This window comes from Acyrthosiphon pisum, chromosome A2 (genome assembly GCF_005508785.2).
Source record: "Acyrthosiphon pisum isolate AL4f chromosome A2, pea_aphid_22Mar2018_4r6ur, whole genome shotgun sequence".
In the NCBI taxonomy this organism is placed as follows: Eukaryota; Metazoa; Arthropoda; class Insecta; order Hemiptera; family Aphididae; genus Acyrthosiphon; species Acyrthosiphon pisum.
The window spans coordinates 78955775-78974297 of record NC_042495.1 but is presented as its reverse complement, the minus strand read 5'-3'; the positions used below and the strand labels follow the sequence as shown (position 1 = coordinate 78974297).

Genomic DNA, 18523 nt, shown 5'->3' with positions numbered 1-18523 from the left:
ACATTATGCAAACTAAGATTCTTGGACATTATTTTTAGTAGAAGTTAATACAATAACACGAAAAAAAATCTTTGTGTTATCTATTTGTATACTTGTATATTGTAAGTGATAGATTCAAAGCGGGAAAGTGGAAATCTGTATTTTATGTATCTTAAAGACAATCTATGTTCTTAGATAGTCTGTGTATTCTAAATGTAATGATACTACTAATTACTATACAATTTATCTGCAAAAAAACAAATTGATTGTATGTGAAATCGTAGATGCAAGATTTTGACAAGGGTAATTACTAATTATTAATAAATACAAAGTGTTACTAAAACATATCATTACATATTTTAATCTTATTATACAAATTAAACTTATGACAACCTAGGGTCAAACACAAATTTAAATCCAAAAAATTAATTATATACTATTTAAAGTCCATAATCAGTATAAATTAATAATAGTGAATAAAATGTTATCATTATTCATCAACGATAAATAATTCAACATAGAGATCAATGATTATTCATGAGTCATGACATTCAGCAGTGGCCACCAGTGATAGTTAAACATTGTCTTCATATTATTATGTTAGTGATTTTATTGGACTTATTGCACTGGTAAAATTAAATGATTTTAATATAATGTAGAAAACTTTTAAGATATAGCTGATATTTAATTCACATTAAGTATAAACACATTTGTATAAGTTTACAAATGTGACAATAATTTACTTATTTACTATGTTTGGCACTGATTGGTCGGTTTTCTTTAGTTTTTCCAATAATGACAGTGCAGGAGTTTTCATCACCGATGGTGTAGCAAAGGTTTTTTTTTTTATACATTGTTTAAAATTAAATAAATTTCCAAAAGGTACATGTTGAATGATTGGGAATTTTCCCAGTACCTGAAATAGTAATAATGGATAAATGAACACTCGGATAAAAATTTAACAAAAAATTAAATTATACAAATTTGTAATATTACCTCTTTTTTATACATTTTAATTAGACCTTCATTGATTTTATTCCAACTTTGAACACCACTAATATTCCAAAGTTGGTTAGAATGTTCATGAAACAATCCTTTTTTTTACTTGCATAATGAAATCAATACATCCGAGGAACATATACTTCGATTTGAACTGTTGCACACATTTTTCGTCAACAAACAAATTTGGATTAAAATCTGGGTTTTCTAAAAATAATCAATTTGGTTTTTAAAATACTAAATAGTATTTCAAATTACAATAATTTAGTATTACCGATTAGTTGTGCGCTACCCCAAATAAAAGGTACAAACTGGTAGTCATCTAAACTCCAAGCACCATGACTTCCAGCTGGTTCCATTTGATACCTGAGTTGAAGTCTACGAACTATTTCTAAATATCTGAAAACAGTAAAGTTGTAAACAAATCTACAATTAACTCTGTCAACATAGATGAATATAAAAATTTAACCTTGAAAATAGCACGTTGACTGTAGCTTTACTGTCACTTTGTTTCAATACGTCTACTTTGTATAAGCCACACAAGAACATACAAAATGACATTTCGTGTCCAGTGCCATAATCGATACGAGTTGGATTACCAAAGCTATCAACAATATAAGCGGTTAGCTCAATAATGTTTGGTTGGTCGACTGACGACAATTCTTTTGACAATATTTCGGGCAATCTCTGAAAACAAATTTTAAAATAAATCTTCACCATTCAACATAATTTTTAATCAATTGTTATTATCTAACCGTTTTTAATAAATTGTAAAATGTAGAAAAAGCTTTATTTCCAAACCTACAGCTCTCTTTCAATGGTTCCACTTCTGTAATCCAATCATCAATTGTGTTCAATACATTTAATAACTGTGAAATCTCAATTGACAGCGTCAAAGTTTTGTTTGATGGTATGGCATACACGGATTTGTTCATGGCTGTTATGAATCCAATATAATCCTATAAAAGACAATAAACGTGTCGTTAGTATAGTTGTATTACCCCTCGGCTTGAAATGAGTTCATGAATAAGTAAATGAACGTTGTCATCAGATTTAAAAAAAAACAAACTTAACATTACATTATATAATATGTTATATAACATCGAGAAGATACATATACTCTGTTCCAAATAAGAAGTCACCAGGCGGCCACGGGCAATACCGTAAATACGTAAATCGAAACAATGAGGTACATATTTCCTATATCACTTGAACATTATTCATTTCCCATAGAAATTGAAAGTAATTTATGTAAATTAAGTAAAAACTATAATATACTACTATATTTCTTGGGAAAACTCACGAGTTTCCTAAGTCAGGCCAGTATTCATTGTATGAAATTCAAATAAAATAAATAAACAAATACATTTATATTATATTATAATCAGGGTGCACACACGATGATCGTGCATGGCACCTATTTAAACAGATCTTCGTTGACACTAGACGCTATAAACCAGGGATGGCGAACCTTTTGATAACTGCGTGTCAAATCAAAATGTTTGGTTTGATTTTATTTGCCTCGCGTGTCAGAAACTTTGCAGACCTTTTTTTTTTAGTTGTCATGTAAGGCATCCGAAACTATCTGTTATCTGTTGACTGTTCTGTTGTACCTACGTTTGTACGTAAACGCGAAAAACGAATTTATTGATAATCTAATCTAATCGTTTAGGAGCTTAGGAAATTATCAATTATTTTTTTGAAAAGTGAAGTAAAAATTATGAATTATGTTTGAAATTGGCGTGTCATTGAAATAATGCAAGTGTGTCACTCCGTGACACGCGTGACATAGGTTCGCCATCCCTGCTATAAACGATCATGAAGAAAGAGTTAACATCATACACACAGACAAACGTCCTAAATCTTTGAAGATTTGCATTAAGTTTAATCTCAACGAGTAAATTCATAATATTATCTTAAATTTACGTCGTATGCTTCAGATGATTCCCATGCATCCATATCGCTTTCGTTTTTCACTCTTGTCTTGAACTCCTCCATACTGTCGCCTTTAAATTAGTGTTCTGAGAAGATTGTAGTAGTAGAAGTTCTTGTAGTCGAGTAGCACAGTCGTATATTATTTCTGTTCAAGCAATTTAATAGTAATGACCAAGATTAAAGATAGATACTGTCTTTCATAGACAAGACTGTCTTTAATCGTGGTAATGACTACAGAGTACAGACTAATACGAAATTTTACTAATTTAGAATAATAAAGATATTTACTATTTAGGTAGGTACAGTGCTGGCTTTGTTATTATTACTCAGTTTTGTAGTCAGTACAAAAATAATATAATATTATTGTTCTATTACTGATAAGAAAACTTGATAACGTGGCTCAGCATTATCCCAAGTTTAATAACTTTAAATAATACCCACCATTATTCAGTACTCTACCAGAGACTAAACCAGTAACTATTTTCATTTATAAATAGCATATTACCCAACATAGAATTATGGTAAATAAAATACTTAGGGTAGATAGCAGCTATTAACAAAGTACCTATATCCACTATATTGTCTATTTGAAAGTTGTGTCTATATAATATACAATAATACCTATTTCGATTACCTGTTTCATTAAATTTTGACCACAGTCGTGTCATTTTTTGGGTGCAACATACTACCTTTTGTTTTATAATTATCGTCCGCAATCGTGTTTCACCCCTTAACTCAAAATATAAATTAACATATTATCATTGATTATACATATGTATAATCAATGATATTATGAAACATTTTTAATACTTTTTACATCATGAAAGTACAGCTAATTGCCGTAAATATAATTCGTATCTTGGTTTTTAGTCGTATATAGTGCTGGTATTAACTTTTTTTTACTTTGATCGGTTTTTAAGAAATTTCTCCATTTTTAACTGACAAGAAGAAACACTTTTTCTACGACTTCACATAACATCTAAGCATTAGACAAAAGGTAGTTGTGTGCTTGTGTAGACGTTTAGTGTTTACTAGTATTTTGTGCAAGATAAATAAGATAATATTATATTTTATATCAATGTACCTTGTACGTCTGTACTCAGTGGCGTAGGCAGGATTATGAAATGGGGGGTTTTAAGTATAGATTAAAACTAAGTTTTTACAGTTTTCGTATATAAATAAATTTACAGTCCAGAACTTGACTTGTTGCACTAAAAATTATCGAAATATGCAGTCAAAATTTTCGAAATATGCTTAAATATATGTATAGGTACTATGTAGCTATATTTTTATATTATTTTAGAAAAATCATAAAACATATTGCAATTTAGGTAATAAAAAACTAAAAAATAAGAAGTATATAACCTAATCATGGTAACCTAACCTGATAAATAAATAAATAAATAAAATAAAATACTGGCATACAATAGGTACTAGGTTAATAAATAAGTAATAACGAATAACGTGATATGCGAACACCGTGATAAACGAACACGTACTTGTATATCTACTGATGTTCATTTCTTCGTACAATCTACAATAATAGTTTAAACTACACAGTTTTGTCACAAAGAGACTTATGAAATCTTACATATGCGAATATGGGGCCAACTGTAGCCAAGCTCCACCAACAACTTTAACACCCCTCCGCCACTACATTTACTTAATTTTTTTAAGCTTATTCAATTTTATTGGCCTCCCCAAATCTCAAAGTTATCGCTTATTGTACCTAACCAAATATAATATTTTTTAAGATATTTTTCAATATTATCCAAATATAATTTTTCCCGAAAATTGTATGTACATTTAAGTTAAAAATACACAAATTTGCAAATTCAAACTTTGTATTTAATTTCGCCATTTCATAAGACAAATTCATAACTTGCAAGCAGTCCCGAACCCTATAAACAATATATTTATTAGGAAGGAAAATGTCAATGGGAGGGGTTTAAATATCCAACCACCCCCCCTGGTTACGCCACTGTTTGTACTGTACAATATTATTTGTGCTATTAACACCTTTTACTATTTAATAAATAGTACCCAATATAATTACTTAATTTGTAATGTTAATACGTCTTGTTCATGGTCCATGTACCTGCGTACCATGATTTTCACGCTTAAATATAAAATTAGGAAGTCCGGTCACCGCTCAACGTGCAAGTTGTAACACGGTCACACATAGTGATATGTCTTTAGGAATATTCCCTAACCTCTTGGGAAATTTCTTTAAAAAAAAAATTATTTAGTATTTCAATTTCAGCATGTTTGTTTTTATTTTTTTAACATAGGTATACAAATGGAAGTTGAATCGTTTATTTTGTGATCATTGTACAGATTTTAATTAAAAAATGAAATTATTAATAACCATGTTGTCAGTACGACAAATGACAATACATAAACTAAATAATGACAATATAATAAATTAATAAATAGTCAACAATATGAAATTATTAGCATGGTACTAATATTTTGCTGCACTATTATTATTATTTTTTTTTTGTATACTATACATATAGTAATTTATCTATTCTGTGGTAATATAATCTATTATTGATCCATGATAAATATATTGTCTGCTTAGATTTGTCTCTAAGATTGTCTGTTCTATCATAAATGATATTATCCATCAGTAGACCAACACGGTTATGAAGTTATTCCCCCACGGACCCACCAATGCACACTATTATTATATTTGCCCACACCGTTTGATTATCGTCACTGTCTGCTCGCCGGGAATACCTATCAATTTCGATTTCGACAACTTTCCCGTTCACCGCTCATGACGGCTGTCTCCCGTGCAGTTCGGTGGTGTTCAGGTGTTAGGGGACACAAGGCACGACCACCTGCGGTAATGCGGTCGGTCCAGTCGACGACCGAATGTGGAACAGGCACGATGCACCAACCGTAGGAATGTAGAAAAAAGACCCACCAGCGAGAAAAGAACTGCCAACTGCGAACGGGACCGAACAGTGGACGTGTGTGGTGTGTACAACTACAACTGTGTATACTGTATATTATTATTATTATTATGTAGTTCATTCATGTTGTTGTTGTTGTTATTATTATATTCTGTGTTATTATTATTATTATTATTATTATTATTATTATTATCATCTTTTATTACGGTTTTTAATTTTTATCTATCATTTTGTTTATAAAAATTTATTTTTCAACTCATCGTACATTCGTGCTTCGAGTACTCACTACTCGCGTCTCATACTCTCGTGGATGGCAGGTAGGTAACTTCCTAGATCGACTGCTGTTGTAGTTGTACACTAGTACACTGAAAGGACAGTAATATTGTATAGGTAGTCTCTGTACTATTTATCCTGTGCTTGTACCTGTTTTCGCATATCGCAGGTATAAGCGTATAACGTCCCATACAGCTCTCGTAGTCTCGTCCTCCCGTAATTTCTAGGCACTTGTGTTGTCAGAAAAAAGTTTTTCAAAAAGAGCTGTGTAGGAGTTCAAAAGGATAGGAGTTCGGTGTTTGTGTCACCAGTGCCTCGCGTTCGTCAGTCTCTTCGAACTCATCTGGTGGCGAGTTGACGGATTCCATTAGCTCCACGATACCGCACAATATGTATTGGACGGTTCACACGTACGGTGGTCCTAGACGAGTCAACCACGCAGCGGTCGCGATCGGCACGAGCATTTTCACATTTGGTGGTTACTGCAGCGGTGTAGACTACAAAAAGTTCAAGCCGATTGACATACATATACTTGACACCGGTAAAATGTTGTAGGATGTCTAGTCTAATGCTGCGTGCCCTAGTTCATCCCTAATGTAATTAATATTATGCTCGTTTTGTAATTCCAGAAAAATTGAAATGGTGGAAACTGGAGCTAAATAATCAAGACTGCTCATGTGTACCGTTCCAGAGGTATGGCCACACAGCAATTAATCTTGGATCTAATATTTATCTGTGGGGCGGACGTAATGATAATAGAGTTTGCAACACTCTGTACTGTTTTAACACAGGTAATTGATTGTTTTAAATCTTAATAAAAGAAAAAATATTATATTTAGATAGGTAGGTACCTTAATTAAATTATGTTTATATTTTTCTTCATTATTAAAAAAATAAGAAAACAATATGCTTGCATGTGTTGTCTATTTGTCCAACTTTTGCATAACATCAGACTTGGGTAAAATACTTTTAAAAAGTATTTCAAGTACATATTCCGAATACTTAAAAAAAAAGTATTCAGAATATGTATTCGAATACTTTATGATAATAATATTCCTAAGTATTTGGAATACTTCACAAAAAGTATTCCAAATATTTTTCGAATACTTTTTTTTAGTAAATTTAGATTTCAATAGCAAAATTATTACTTTTTCAATTCTTTGTTTATAAATGAACATTATTATAATCTTGATAAAACACACCTATCTGGCAATGTATAATCTATTAGTTATAAAATATTATATTAAAATTAATATTGAATGTTAAAAAAGTATTCCGAATACTTGTAAAAAGTATTCAAAATACCGTATTGCGAATACTTTCAAAAAAAAAGTATTTAAAAAGTATTCGGAATACTTAAAAAGTAATTTGAATACAGTATTCCAAGTCTACATAACATGCGCCACAATGAATGCTCAGCAGTTCCAATTTTATGTTGTTCACTTAAATATTAGAATGAATTCACTTATTTTCGAACTCAAAGGTCATTTATGTACACTCATTGGTTTTTTTTAACAATATTTTGATTTTTAACCTAGTTATAAGTATGTTAAATATAATACCTGTTAAAAATACATATAACATAGAAATTTGATACATTGTCTATTTTAAAAACGCACGTGGGTTTAATGTCCTCTTAAGACATAGATTTTATGCTACTTATCAAATGGGTAATTAAAATAAATAAATTATAGTTTCTATGATTATCTAGATACAGTATATTCTAATTAAACCAAAAAGGTTAGTAAGTAACTATGCTAATTAAAATATTTCATTCATATTTATACAATGCATTTTTAAAATCATAATTTTTACTCTTAGCTTACAAAGGTTTTGTAATGCTATTGAAATTATTTATTCACTACTGAAATCATATAATAAATATGCATAGTTGAACTGATGACAAGTCAAGACTTTTTTTTTATTCAACTTTTGTAGTTATCATGCTGAAGAAAAAGATGCTGAAATCAGAATTTTGTGGTCGGACTTGGTTTTAAAATTATAGATAATTGAAATTTATAGCATTTTTATATGCACCCAATGTGACCACTTGCTCGCTCGGACATTCAAAATCAAAAACATCTCTCACCTTGTTATGTAAAATCACTTTGAGTGGGTCTCGACTTAAAAAAACTCGAAAACTTCAAAACTAAGTATAACTGCCAAATTCTGACTTCAACATTGTTTTCAGCTTGCTACATACGTTAAAACTGTGGGTCTCAACTGGAGGGGAATTTTGATACTGCGGGGGGTTATTAGTGATAAAAATAACGAACATTTTGCTGTTAAAATAATTATTCCATTTTACAATCAGTAAAATTGAAACCAATAAATTAATTTTACTTATAATATTTATGAAATTGTATTTAAAATATAAAAAGGTGGGTAAGTGGATGTCGCTCTGCTGTACAGTAGGTTACAAGTGGGTCACTGTATAATGGATAGTATTAAATTTGAATTTAATGATATAATATCACTGTATAAGAAAAACGATTCTGAGAGGAGACGGTTTGTCAGTCTAGGTATTTGACATACCTATTATAGGTAGGTATACTTATCTATAGTATTAAAAAAAAATTGACCTATAAAAGGTATTAATAATAAATTCCAAATTAATCATATCACAATATCCATCAGGTAACGCGTTATACATCAACAACAAACCGTGGTACTATCATAGATATATAATAGTATACTTTAGAAGTTTCAAGTACCCACAAATAATATTATACAATCATTACAATCACAACAAAATAAATAAAATTATTATTTACGTTTTTTAATTACAACAAAATAAGAAAATCGTTACGTAAGAAATCAAGTAAATACCAAATGTTGTAAAAATATGAATTTCAAACGCTCATAAAAATTTAATTTGAGTTTCTTATAGAAATTTTTTTTTTGATTAAGGTAGATTATCCTATAAGGAATCTTGTATTACATTTTAAAATCTTAGATTTAAAAAGAAAATTTTTACGAATTCTTAACTCAAAATAATTTGCTAATTTTCGTGATCTTTCCATATTTTTTTTCAATTTTTGAACTTTAAATGCTTATAAAAAAAAACTGTGACTAAGGATTTTTAATATTTTTCATCTGCCTTTGAAACAATATACTTGGAGCCTTCTATTAAATTTTCAAGCTTTTTTAATCAACAAATAAAATTTTATTGATATTTTTAGAAAAAAAACTAAAAAAAATTAAAACTGACAATGTCCGTAAAGAGCTCAAAATAAGTCAAAATATTTTGAAAATGTTATGGCGTATAGAAAATGCTAATATAAACATTCAGTTCAAAATTTCATGTTTCTACGGTCATTTTTTTTAAAGTTACACCAAAAACCAAATTCAATTTTGTGAAAAATCGATTTTGCGTAAAAATTCCCGTTTTTCCTTAATTTTTCTTTGGTTTTTCTTGGCGCTTTTGAAAATTACTGGGAATTTTAAATTTTGACCTCCCCAATGCACCAACGATATTCACTTTCCAATCGAACAAGATACTGAAGTTGAAAATCGAAGCATTATTTCGACTACTTATCGTGTACACAGACACAAAAAAAATAAAAAAACACATCATTGTAAAATCAATACATTCATCGTTCCACTCAGAATCTAAAATAATATTATTAATTATTAAGTTGATTTATATTTTATCACTAAAACAACAAAAAAAGGTTGTCTAAACTATAATTTAAGGTGGACAATGCATGAGATTTTTTAAAATGTAAAAGAGGAATGTAGACTTAAAAATGTTGGGAACCCGTGCATTAAAACAAAAAAAGTTGTTGAGTAAAGCAGAAAAGTTCCGTTATTTCTTTAATAATATAAAAAAATCAAATCAGAGCTTTAATAATGAAACATTTTATCCGTTAGTATAATCAACAGCCGGTCTGATTCTTGATTTGAAATATGTTTTTCCTAAAAACATTAAACATGTTTGTAATAATTTTTATGCAATAAAATATTTTTTTTAATTTAGAAACTCTAAAATGGACAACACCAAGTGTATATGGAAATAAACCTGAGCCGAGAGATGGCCATTCCGCATGTATCATTCAAAACTGCATGTACATATTTGGTGGATTTGAAGAACGCTCAGGTCTGTTTGCTTCAGATTTGTATATGTTGAACTTAAACTCCATGGTATGGAGTATAATCAAAACAAAGGTAATATTTGATTTTACAATTGTATCTATTTACCAGGTATACCATTAACAATTTTTATGGGTTTATTTTTCATAGGGACGTCCTCCATCTTATAGAGATTTTCATACTGCCACTGCTATTGATAATAAAATGTATATATTTGGTGGTCGTAGTGATTGGGCAGCACCAAGACAAACTGATAAAGATAAATATTGTTCTGATATTTATTATTTAGATACCTCTAGAAGACAGTGGATACGTCCAAAAGTCCATGGTGTTAAACCCATAGCACGGCGTAGCCATTCTGCATGTATGCCAAAACAATTTACCAAAAATACCATAATGTTACTAATGTAAGTGTTGGATTGTTTACAGTTGTGTATAATGGCCTTTTTTACATCTTCGGCGGGTTTAACAAGAACAAGGACTTACATTTTCAAGACATAAATCGATATGATCCAGTGAGTTCCACCTGGATGAAAATATTACCAAAGGGTACGCCACCGTGTGCTAGAAGAAGACAAATTTGTCAATTAGTTAATGACAGGATATTTATATCTGGCGGTACTAGTCCGATTTTTCCCAAACCAGTAATAATTACGAGACTTCAGGATTATGATCTGGGTGGACCAATGAATGTTCCTTCGAATCTCAAGGATCATGATGACCTTCATGTTTTAGATCTGAGTAAAATATTAAATTTTTATAATTATCTGAATTGCATAAATAACAAAATTTTTTCTTTTTTCATAGAGCCCAGTCTAAAAGATATGTGTATGGTGAATGTGTGGGAGAATATGGAAGAAATGAAAATTGATAATATAAACGACCTACACATTCCGTTATCATTAAAGTAAATAAATTCATCATAATTAGGTTGCTGTTACTCATGTAACATTAATTTTTAATCAAGTTGTCTAATTTGGGTTAAATTTCCATGTGTTATTAAAGACCTTTCAAACATTTTTCAGGCATGATATGGCTGCCTTTGATCCTTTTGAAATAATGGAAACCGAGATCAACATGATGCAGTCATATGAGGAAAATTTTCCTGTTCTTTCGTTGTAGCTAACCAAAACAGAAATGAAAAACGCACTGCACTCATTACAACATACAGCATATTTTAAACATTGGTCTAATAACCAACCTTTAATAATATTAAATCATTATTAAAACTAAATAATAACCTAACATAATAAGACATACTTTATTTATTAAAGATAATAAGTATTATAATAAGGAATATGTCTTGTTTTAATTTATATTGTTGTTTTTTATAACTATGTTAGGTTAGATAACTAAGGTATAGATACTAATATAATATAATTGTTTGTTACATTTCATATTTTACTCTTGGATTTAAATCAATTAAGCAATTATTTTTATTCTCTTCCAAAAATATTTATATATAGTTATTAGTTTTCCCATAGTTGGCCCAAACGTTAATCCTTAATTCATAAAAGTATATTATTATTTTGAGTGGTGCGTCCAAATAGTGAATACTTTTTAACAATATTATCAACATTTGGTTCAAAGTAATGACAAAAATATCAGTCTTAATTCCAATCCTAATTTTCTTTTTTTAATAAATATCCAACAGATGAATGCACAAATATTTTCTTATACCTAAATAATTGATAAAACTACAACAACTATACTCTGCCCAGCAAGAGAACACATGGTTCTGCGCATCCCCACGTGACTGGTTCCAGGAACAGTATAAATGTCAAAATTTGATGAGTATGGAAATGCTGAAATATCCGCCATTCCTCGACAGAGGACACTTATAAGACAACAAACATATCCATCATTGCACAGCAAAAATTAAACATATTTTAATATCAACAGAAAATATTGGAGCTTTATAAACTGTATTATTATTATTATTCATTATATTAGTAGATTATAAATAATTTTATGTTCAGTAAACATTGAATGTTTCTTTATTGAATACTGATTAAACAGTACTTCATTGATTATTATTAAGAACCATTTACAACCCGGCAAATTGATTACATCTTGTTTATCCAAGAATAACCAAAATAAAAAAAATAACACATTTAATCAAAAATAAATGTAATATGGCATAACAAATATTATTTATTGTAAACTAATCCCAATAAAGGATTGGCAGTAATTTTGAAAAATATAACATTTAAAAATGCAACATTATCATACACATTATAGTCAAAAAAAAATTAATAAAATTTTTTTTACATTTATTTTACTAATTAGTGTGGATTTTTCTGTCACGGCCTTATTCATGTAGCATGGCTTTTATCACTATTAATTTACATTTCGATTTATAATTTGCACACTTTAATTTAACTTGACAGAAATTTCAAAGATTTACAATAGGTATTTAAACAATGAAGAATAATATTTAAATTAATAATAACATAGATAAAAAGTACATAGAATTTCTTAAAAGTAAGTAATCTATAAGATAATAGATAGGTAAATTATGTAATTAAAAATGTGATTAAGTAAAGGGAAAGTAAACAATTAATAGTCAACTATGTCATGTTCTTAACTCATCAATAATATAAGATATAATACATTTTAAAATTATTTAATATGGCCATGTTAAAAATGGTAATATATCACCGGAAAGTGATGCTTTTAGTTTGATATATTTCTCTTAGGAATATTGAGATCGTCATAAAAAAAAACGTCTTTATCACATGGGATCCAAGATGGTGAAGGATTCATTTTTTCTGCTCACCCATAGATAAGTGCTAAAGACTAACATTATACATCCGGATAATGCCAATATAAGCCATACGTAAGGGACAAACATTGGCAATACGTTAGTAACAATCAACAATTGGTCGGACATATTTCGTGGAATTTCAAAACTTTCAGAAAACCAAAACACAGGTAAATAGATTTCTGGCATGTTTTTCAAAATTCTAAAAAATTTAAATTAGAGTAAATAAAAATTTGTAATGAAAATTAAAAAATTAAATGTAATTAGTAATTACTTTAATTCCTTTATTGGTTTCACTTTGATATTAAATTGAAGTCTAGCATATACTCCGAGCGGTATTGAATAATCCTGTAACAATTAATATAAGGTTATTTTAGATTTTGAATGGAGCAACGAAATTATTAGTTTTACAATAATTTTATAATGTGTTTTTAAATTTTTTTTTGCGTCTGTCGTTGATTTTAGATGCTTTGATTTCAACATCAATATCTAGTTCGATGGGAATATGGGATAGTGAATTTAGTTGGTGCATTGGAGCATAAAATTACATATTAAATAACCAAGAATAATGATTCTAGTTATATTTTTGTAATTTTATAATATTAATTCAACTTACCTGCTACTACTAATAATAAGTAATAACAATATAAAATATCCTAGACTGACTGGTTTCCACTCAGTATCGTTTTTCATATACAATGTTATTATATCATTGAATTCAAATTTAATACCATCCATTACAGTGACCCACTTGTAACCTACAGCAGATAGACATCCACTTACCCGCTTTTTTGAAATTTAAACTTTATAATAATATTTAATTATTGTAAAAATAAAATAATAACTTACGTTTTCCAAAATCATTTTAAATTCATGCAAAGTCCTGTTGGGATTCATACCAATTACTGATTTTCTATACGATTTATCAGCTAAATAGAAATGTGGAAATGATATGAATATAGGAAGTGCATTGTCTCCACATAAACTTAATGGCCGTACCCCAGGCAACAGACATCCAGATGTTGGACAATAACAAGTATTGTTAAAAACATCAGATCCAGCAACAAATTCAACTCCTTTTATACCATTAATGAATGTATAGTTGTTGTTTAGCATAGTAATTGCACTAAAAATGATTTTAATCTAGTAAATAATTATTTAAAATTTATTTAAATTAATTAATATTTGAAAATGACACTAGTTTTATTTTAACATTTTACATAAGCATAAATAATAATTTTAGGCTACACATATTTTTAACAAAAGGTTTAATCTAAAATACCAATCAATTGAGATCCTTTAAACATTTTGGTAAAAATAGAGATTTTCTTTCATTATGTTTATTTTGTATTTAAATTTAATTGTAAAATTGGGATAAACAAACAGTCTTGGAATTTATAGTTCATAGTTTGTACATAAATTTACCTGCAAATACCAGGTATATAAATTGACATGTTAGGTTGCATTGCAGTATGTTCAGGCCATAGATCTCCTGCAGAAGCATTTGAATAACTACAATCTTTCTTGAACACATTCAACTTTGTATTGTAATTGACCGAATGCACAAGTCCAACATTTTCAATGTCATTTTTCCCAGTATACATGTTGATTAAGCCATCTGACGAAGTAGACATATTCATCTGTAAATTCATTGGGTAATTCATTTTTAAAATAATATGAGGTAAATTGAGAATATATTATAGTGTTAATAGTTTCCAAATAAATAAATATATATTACACCATACAACCATCCCACTTTTTTTAACGGTATGTCAATGGGGAAAAAAGCTTTTAGTTTGATTGCAATGTCCAAAAGCGGATCTTCGTAACCATCAAAAATTAATTCGCCAGCTGTCCTTGTTACATATGGCTTGTTAATGTTTGACAGTTTCAAATAGTAGTTAGTAAGAACATATATCCAATGTTTATTCATGGCTTGTAGTTTTTCGCCCAAAATCTACAAAAGTTTAAGCTGATATAATCAAAATATTCAATATTTTTACTACAAAACTTACATTAACCACAATATTAATTGTGGTAACATGGTCGGATAATGAGCCATTTGAAAGAGATTGATCAAACTTCCAACTTTTCAACTGCATGTATGTTACTGTTTCATTATTGTTGAATGTCACATTCACTTTGGTACGGTTTTCTCTGAAATTATACATATCTTATTTTCATTGTTTATTTAATGAATACAGTATTGAAGAATTTTAAATGAAGATTTCCGACCAATTTTTGATTCTAATTCAAAGTTCATTTAAATGTAATGCAATATTTATATTTCATTGGTACCTGAAGACGTATGGTCCTAACTGTTGCAATATTGGTAAATCTCCTGTCTGTAGCGTGGCTTCTGGATTTGTCCAGTTAAACAAGTATACACTCATATGCAATGGCGCTGGAATTTGTTTCCAATACTCATAAGTTAGTGTATTATTTTCTAATTCAAGTTTCTGAAAAACACAAAACATTAATTAGAGCTATAAGTTTAGAATAATTTATATTTTCATAACATTTATTACCTATAAGATATTTTTTATAGGAAAAGTGAAATACCAGTAAACTAAATAGTGTTAGACGGATGGCGGTAGTAGATATGTAGAAAAAAGTAGTAATTAGTAATTAAGATGAGAAAAATAACTAGCATTCATTAAATTTAATCTACGAGTTAATTCTAACTGTTAAATAAAATCAAGCATTACATTTTTCATTATGTTGTCAAATATCTGTGGCCACAAATCGGCCATGATAATTCCTGTGAATAGAAATATAATGCCGAGCAATGAGAGTACAAGTTGACACCAGAAACCACAACATTTTGAGTCTTTATGCTCATCTTTGGCTGTAATCAACCTCCTGAAACAAATTACAAATTGTTAGATATTAAAATTAAAATATAATAGTATCTAATATTTATATAGATGTATCTAATTAAAACAGGTATATTAACAATGTATTCATAATAGAAATTGCAATAAATTATAATCTTGACGTTTTAACATTAAATTGTGTAAAATGTAATCAATGTTCACAAAAAATAATATTTAAAGGAAACAATTGGTATTATAACCGATTATTTACTGTATACCTATCAATATTTATATTATAATAAATCTTTGCAACTTAATTGCCTAATAATAATAATAATAAGAGTCAGACACCAATAATCAATATTGCTCAGAGTTGTACACTTCTCAGTGGACGTGGTTAAAGAGAGTTAGGTGGATATTAAATGTTTAAATATGTTTTTAATAAGCTCGGAATAAACTCTAAAAATTGTTACGTTGTGATATTATTTACTTACTCTGTTTCCTCTATGTCGTGACTCATTGTCAGATGATAGAGCTTCACCATTAGCTGACAAACAATTATTAAAATGTGTAATAATTTATACCTGATGAAGTATATTATCTTTAAATCGCATTGCAAACCGTGTAAATTGTACAAAAATCGAACAGCAACGTCTCAAGACTAAGAGAAAACGACGACAATGACGAACTTGTAATAATGTCTTTTGGTTTAAAGTCTAATCATATTATATTCTTTCATACATTCTGCGGTCTAATTGAACAAATAAGTATTAAGTAATCACTATGAAAACCGTAATAGTTATCGTCTCACATGGTCAGTATCAATCGCACAATCGGTGTTTTTCAAGTATTTAAAATTAAAGAACGGCACGAATGTAATAAATATAAAATAATAATGATTTTAATCCAAAGTAATGCAGATTGACGAATGACTAAAAATTATTCCCATCGCAGTCTGTTCCAATATAATAAATTTATATTTTATAATTTGACATCTTTGTACCTAATAACATGTATAAAAATTGTTTACGATGTTAATGTACATCGTAACGCTGTTATCTACGAAATTATACAATATTACAACATATTATTATTATAACATATTATATTTTTTTTTTATTCAAGGTTTAGCACCATAATATAACATTTTAACATAACAAATTCAATATGATAGCACGGTCATAGATAATAATAATATTATGTATAAACCATATATACAGTGTGTAATCGCTAATAATTGAGAACACTCAATATCTTTGAGTAGGGCAATGCAATTTGAATTCTGTTTTCTATTTGGTTGTTATGACATAAAAATACACTTTTTGATGGCCTATAATTTTTTTTAACTTAATTAGACTTGCGCAATACAACTTTTTTTTCTTAATGACAACCACCTATTTTAACTACTAATTTTTTTTTTGCCTAATTTTTAAATGGATTTTTGGTGGTTGAACCAACCATGGCTAAATACTTTAGCCATGTGAACCAACTTTCTAAGTCCAAAGTTGACCAAGTTACAGCCAATCAAAATATGCGCAATTTCTAGTTTTTTCATTTTTTAGGATTATTCATAGTCCACAAATTAAAGTGAAAATTAGAATACCGAACGTTTAAATATCGTCTAAATTAATAGTAATGAAAATGTTAATTCTATAAAAATTTTAGAACAATTATTTTCAGAATTACAATGAAAAAACCTGAAAATTGGGCGTATTTTGATTGATTGTAACTTAGTCAATTTTGGACTTAGAAAGTTGGTTTAACTACCAAAATCCATTGAAAAATTAGGCGAAAAAATTAGTATAGGTGGTTGTCATTTAAGAAAAATAAGTTGTAATGCGCATGCGCAAGTCTAATTAAGTTAAAAAAATTCATAGGCCATCAAAAAGTGTATTTGTCATAACAACCAAATAGAAAACAAAATTCAAATTGCATTGCCCTACTCAAAGATATTGAGTGTTCTCAATTAGCGATCACACACTGTATAGTCCCTATATACACTAGAGAGCCTTTATATATTATCTATTATCATTGAGTTTTAGTACTAAATGCTATTATTTTTCCATTTTTTATCATCTTGGCTCTCTAATATACACTATAATATTATATATCTGTGCTACAAAGTACAAAATAAATTAATCTGTGGTTGTGGTACAAACACTACAAACCTTGATAATAATAATATTGTCATTAAAAATAATGTCAAGTAAAATAAAATATGGAACTTGAAATTCGGTCACTGGTCAGAGGTCAGACGGAAATTAGAATTCTATATTATATATATAAAAAAAAATAATAGTGAGTCACTGCCATAGGTGCAATTAAACTTTTGACTTGGGGGGGGGGGGGCTGAATATATATTAAAGGCAAGCAGACCATTGCAATATATCATCTTTTCAAAATTGTATATCCTAGGTTTTTTTTTGGGGGGGGGAGGCTACGGCTAAGTTTGGGGGGCCTAGCCCCCAAGCTCCCTAATTTTTGCATATGGTCACTACTAAATATTAAAAAAAAAATATATATAATACTGCAGGGTGCCAGGGTTATAGTTGTATCAGTCCAATACTCTTCAACGTTTATATGGTATGATCGAAAAAGACTGTAGTAATCTGTCGCTGTCCGTGATTGGTTACTGCTCGCTAATCTTTAACGACGAAGGCACGTACACGTCGTGTACTGGATTGGAAGAGATTTTAAAGTTTGTTAAATAAATATTGAACACAATAATATGTTAAATATGATAA

At 28.9% G+C, this 18523-nt stretch overlaps 3 protein-coding genes across 5 annotated transcripts; 1 reads left to right on the top strand and 2 right to left on the bottom strand.

Annotated features, from left to right (window-relative positions):
- Nucleotides 1–643: 643 nt before the first annotated feature.
- On the bottom strand, nt 644–3176 carry LOC100164420 (serine/threonine-protein phosphatase 2A activator-like). Its single transcript, NM_001162153.1, is given in 7 exon segments — nt 644–895; nt 976–1074; nt 1076–1185; nt 1253–1377; nt 1448–1665; nt 1734–1937; nt 2905–3176. Coding segments are annotated over 7 exon segments (1005 nt in total). The 5' UTR covers nt 2977–3176; the 3' UTR covers nt 644–718.
- A 2362-nt stretch (nt 3177–5538) lies between these two features.
- Nucleotides 5539–11598, top strand: LOC100162338 (kelch domain-containing protein 3). Of its 2 annotated transcripts, none has more exons than XM_029489800.1 (8): nt 5539–5898; nt 6351–6648; nt 6737–6898; nt 10087–10274; nt 10350–10563; nt 10629–10940; nt 11007–11106; nt 11225–11598. In XM_029489800.1, exons 2-8 carry the CDS (start codon nt 6498–6500, stop codon nt 11319–11321), a joined length of 1224 nt encoding a protein of 407 aa, XP_029345660.1. In that variant the 5' UTR covers nt 5539–5898; nt 6351–6497; the 3' UTR covers nt 11322–11598. The 2 variants fall into 2 exon arrangements, with proteins under 2 accessions (XP_029345660.1, XP_008188760.1); XM_008190538.3 differs by lacking the exon at nt 5539–5898 and adding an exon at nt 6024–6151.
- A 714-nt stretch (nt 11599–12312) lies between these two features.
- LOC100168460 (protein croquemort) lies at nt 12313–16834 on the bottom strand. Of its 2 annotated transcripts, XM_008190539.3 has the most exons (10): nt 16591–16834; nt 16274–16530; nt 15672–15825; nt 15262–15422; nt 14979–15120; nt 14702–14920; nt 14389–14603; nt 13813–14089; nt 13238–13311; nt 12313–13165 (listed from the first exon to the last, which is right to left on the bottom strand). In XM_008190539.3, exons 2-10 carry the CDS (start codon nt 16321–16323, stop codon nt 12934–12936), a joined length of 1524 nt encoding a protein of 507 aa, XP_008188761.1. In that variant the 5' UTR covers nt 16324–16530; nt 16591–16834; the 3' UTR covers nt 12313–12933. The 2 variants fall into 2 exon arrangements, with proteins under 2 accessions (XP_008188761.1, XP_001944867.2); XM_001944832.5 differs by having other exon boundaries at nt 16274–16790.
- Nucleotides 16835–18523: the final 1689 nt, after the last annotated feature.

Excerpts from the sequence above, each read along its gene's own strand:
- LOC100162338 (XM_029489800.1), top strand. The coding sequence starts at position 6,498 with ATGTATTGGACGGTTCACACGTACGGTGGTCCTAGACGAGTCAACCAC. Across the intron at positions 6,649-6,736 it reads CATACATATACTTGACACCG|AAAAATTGAAATGGTGGAAA; the intron begins GTAAAATGTTGT and ends TTGTAATTCCAG. Across the intron at positions 10,275-10,349 it reads GGAGTATAATCAAAACAAAG|GGACGTCCTCCATCTTATAG; the intron begins GTAATATTTGAT and ends TATTTTTCATAG.
- LOC100168460 (XM_008190539.3), bottom strand. The coding sequence starts at position 16,323 with ATGGTGAAGCTCTATCATCTGACAATGAGTCACGACATAGAGGAAACA. Across the intron at positions 15,826-16,273 it reads CACGACATAGAGGAAACAGA|GAGGTTGATTACAGCCAAAG; the intron begins GTAAGTAAATAA and ends AATTTGTTTCAG. Across the intron at positions 15,423-15,671 it reads TTGACAACATAATGAAAAAT|AAACTTGAATTAGAAAATAA; the intron begins GTAATGCTTGAT and ends TGTGTTTTTCAG.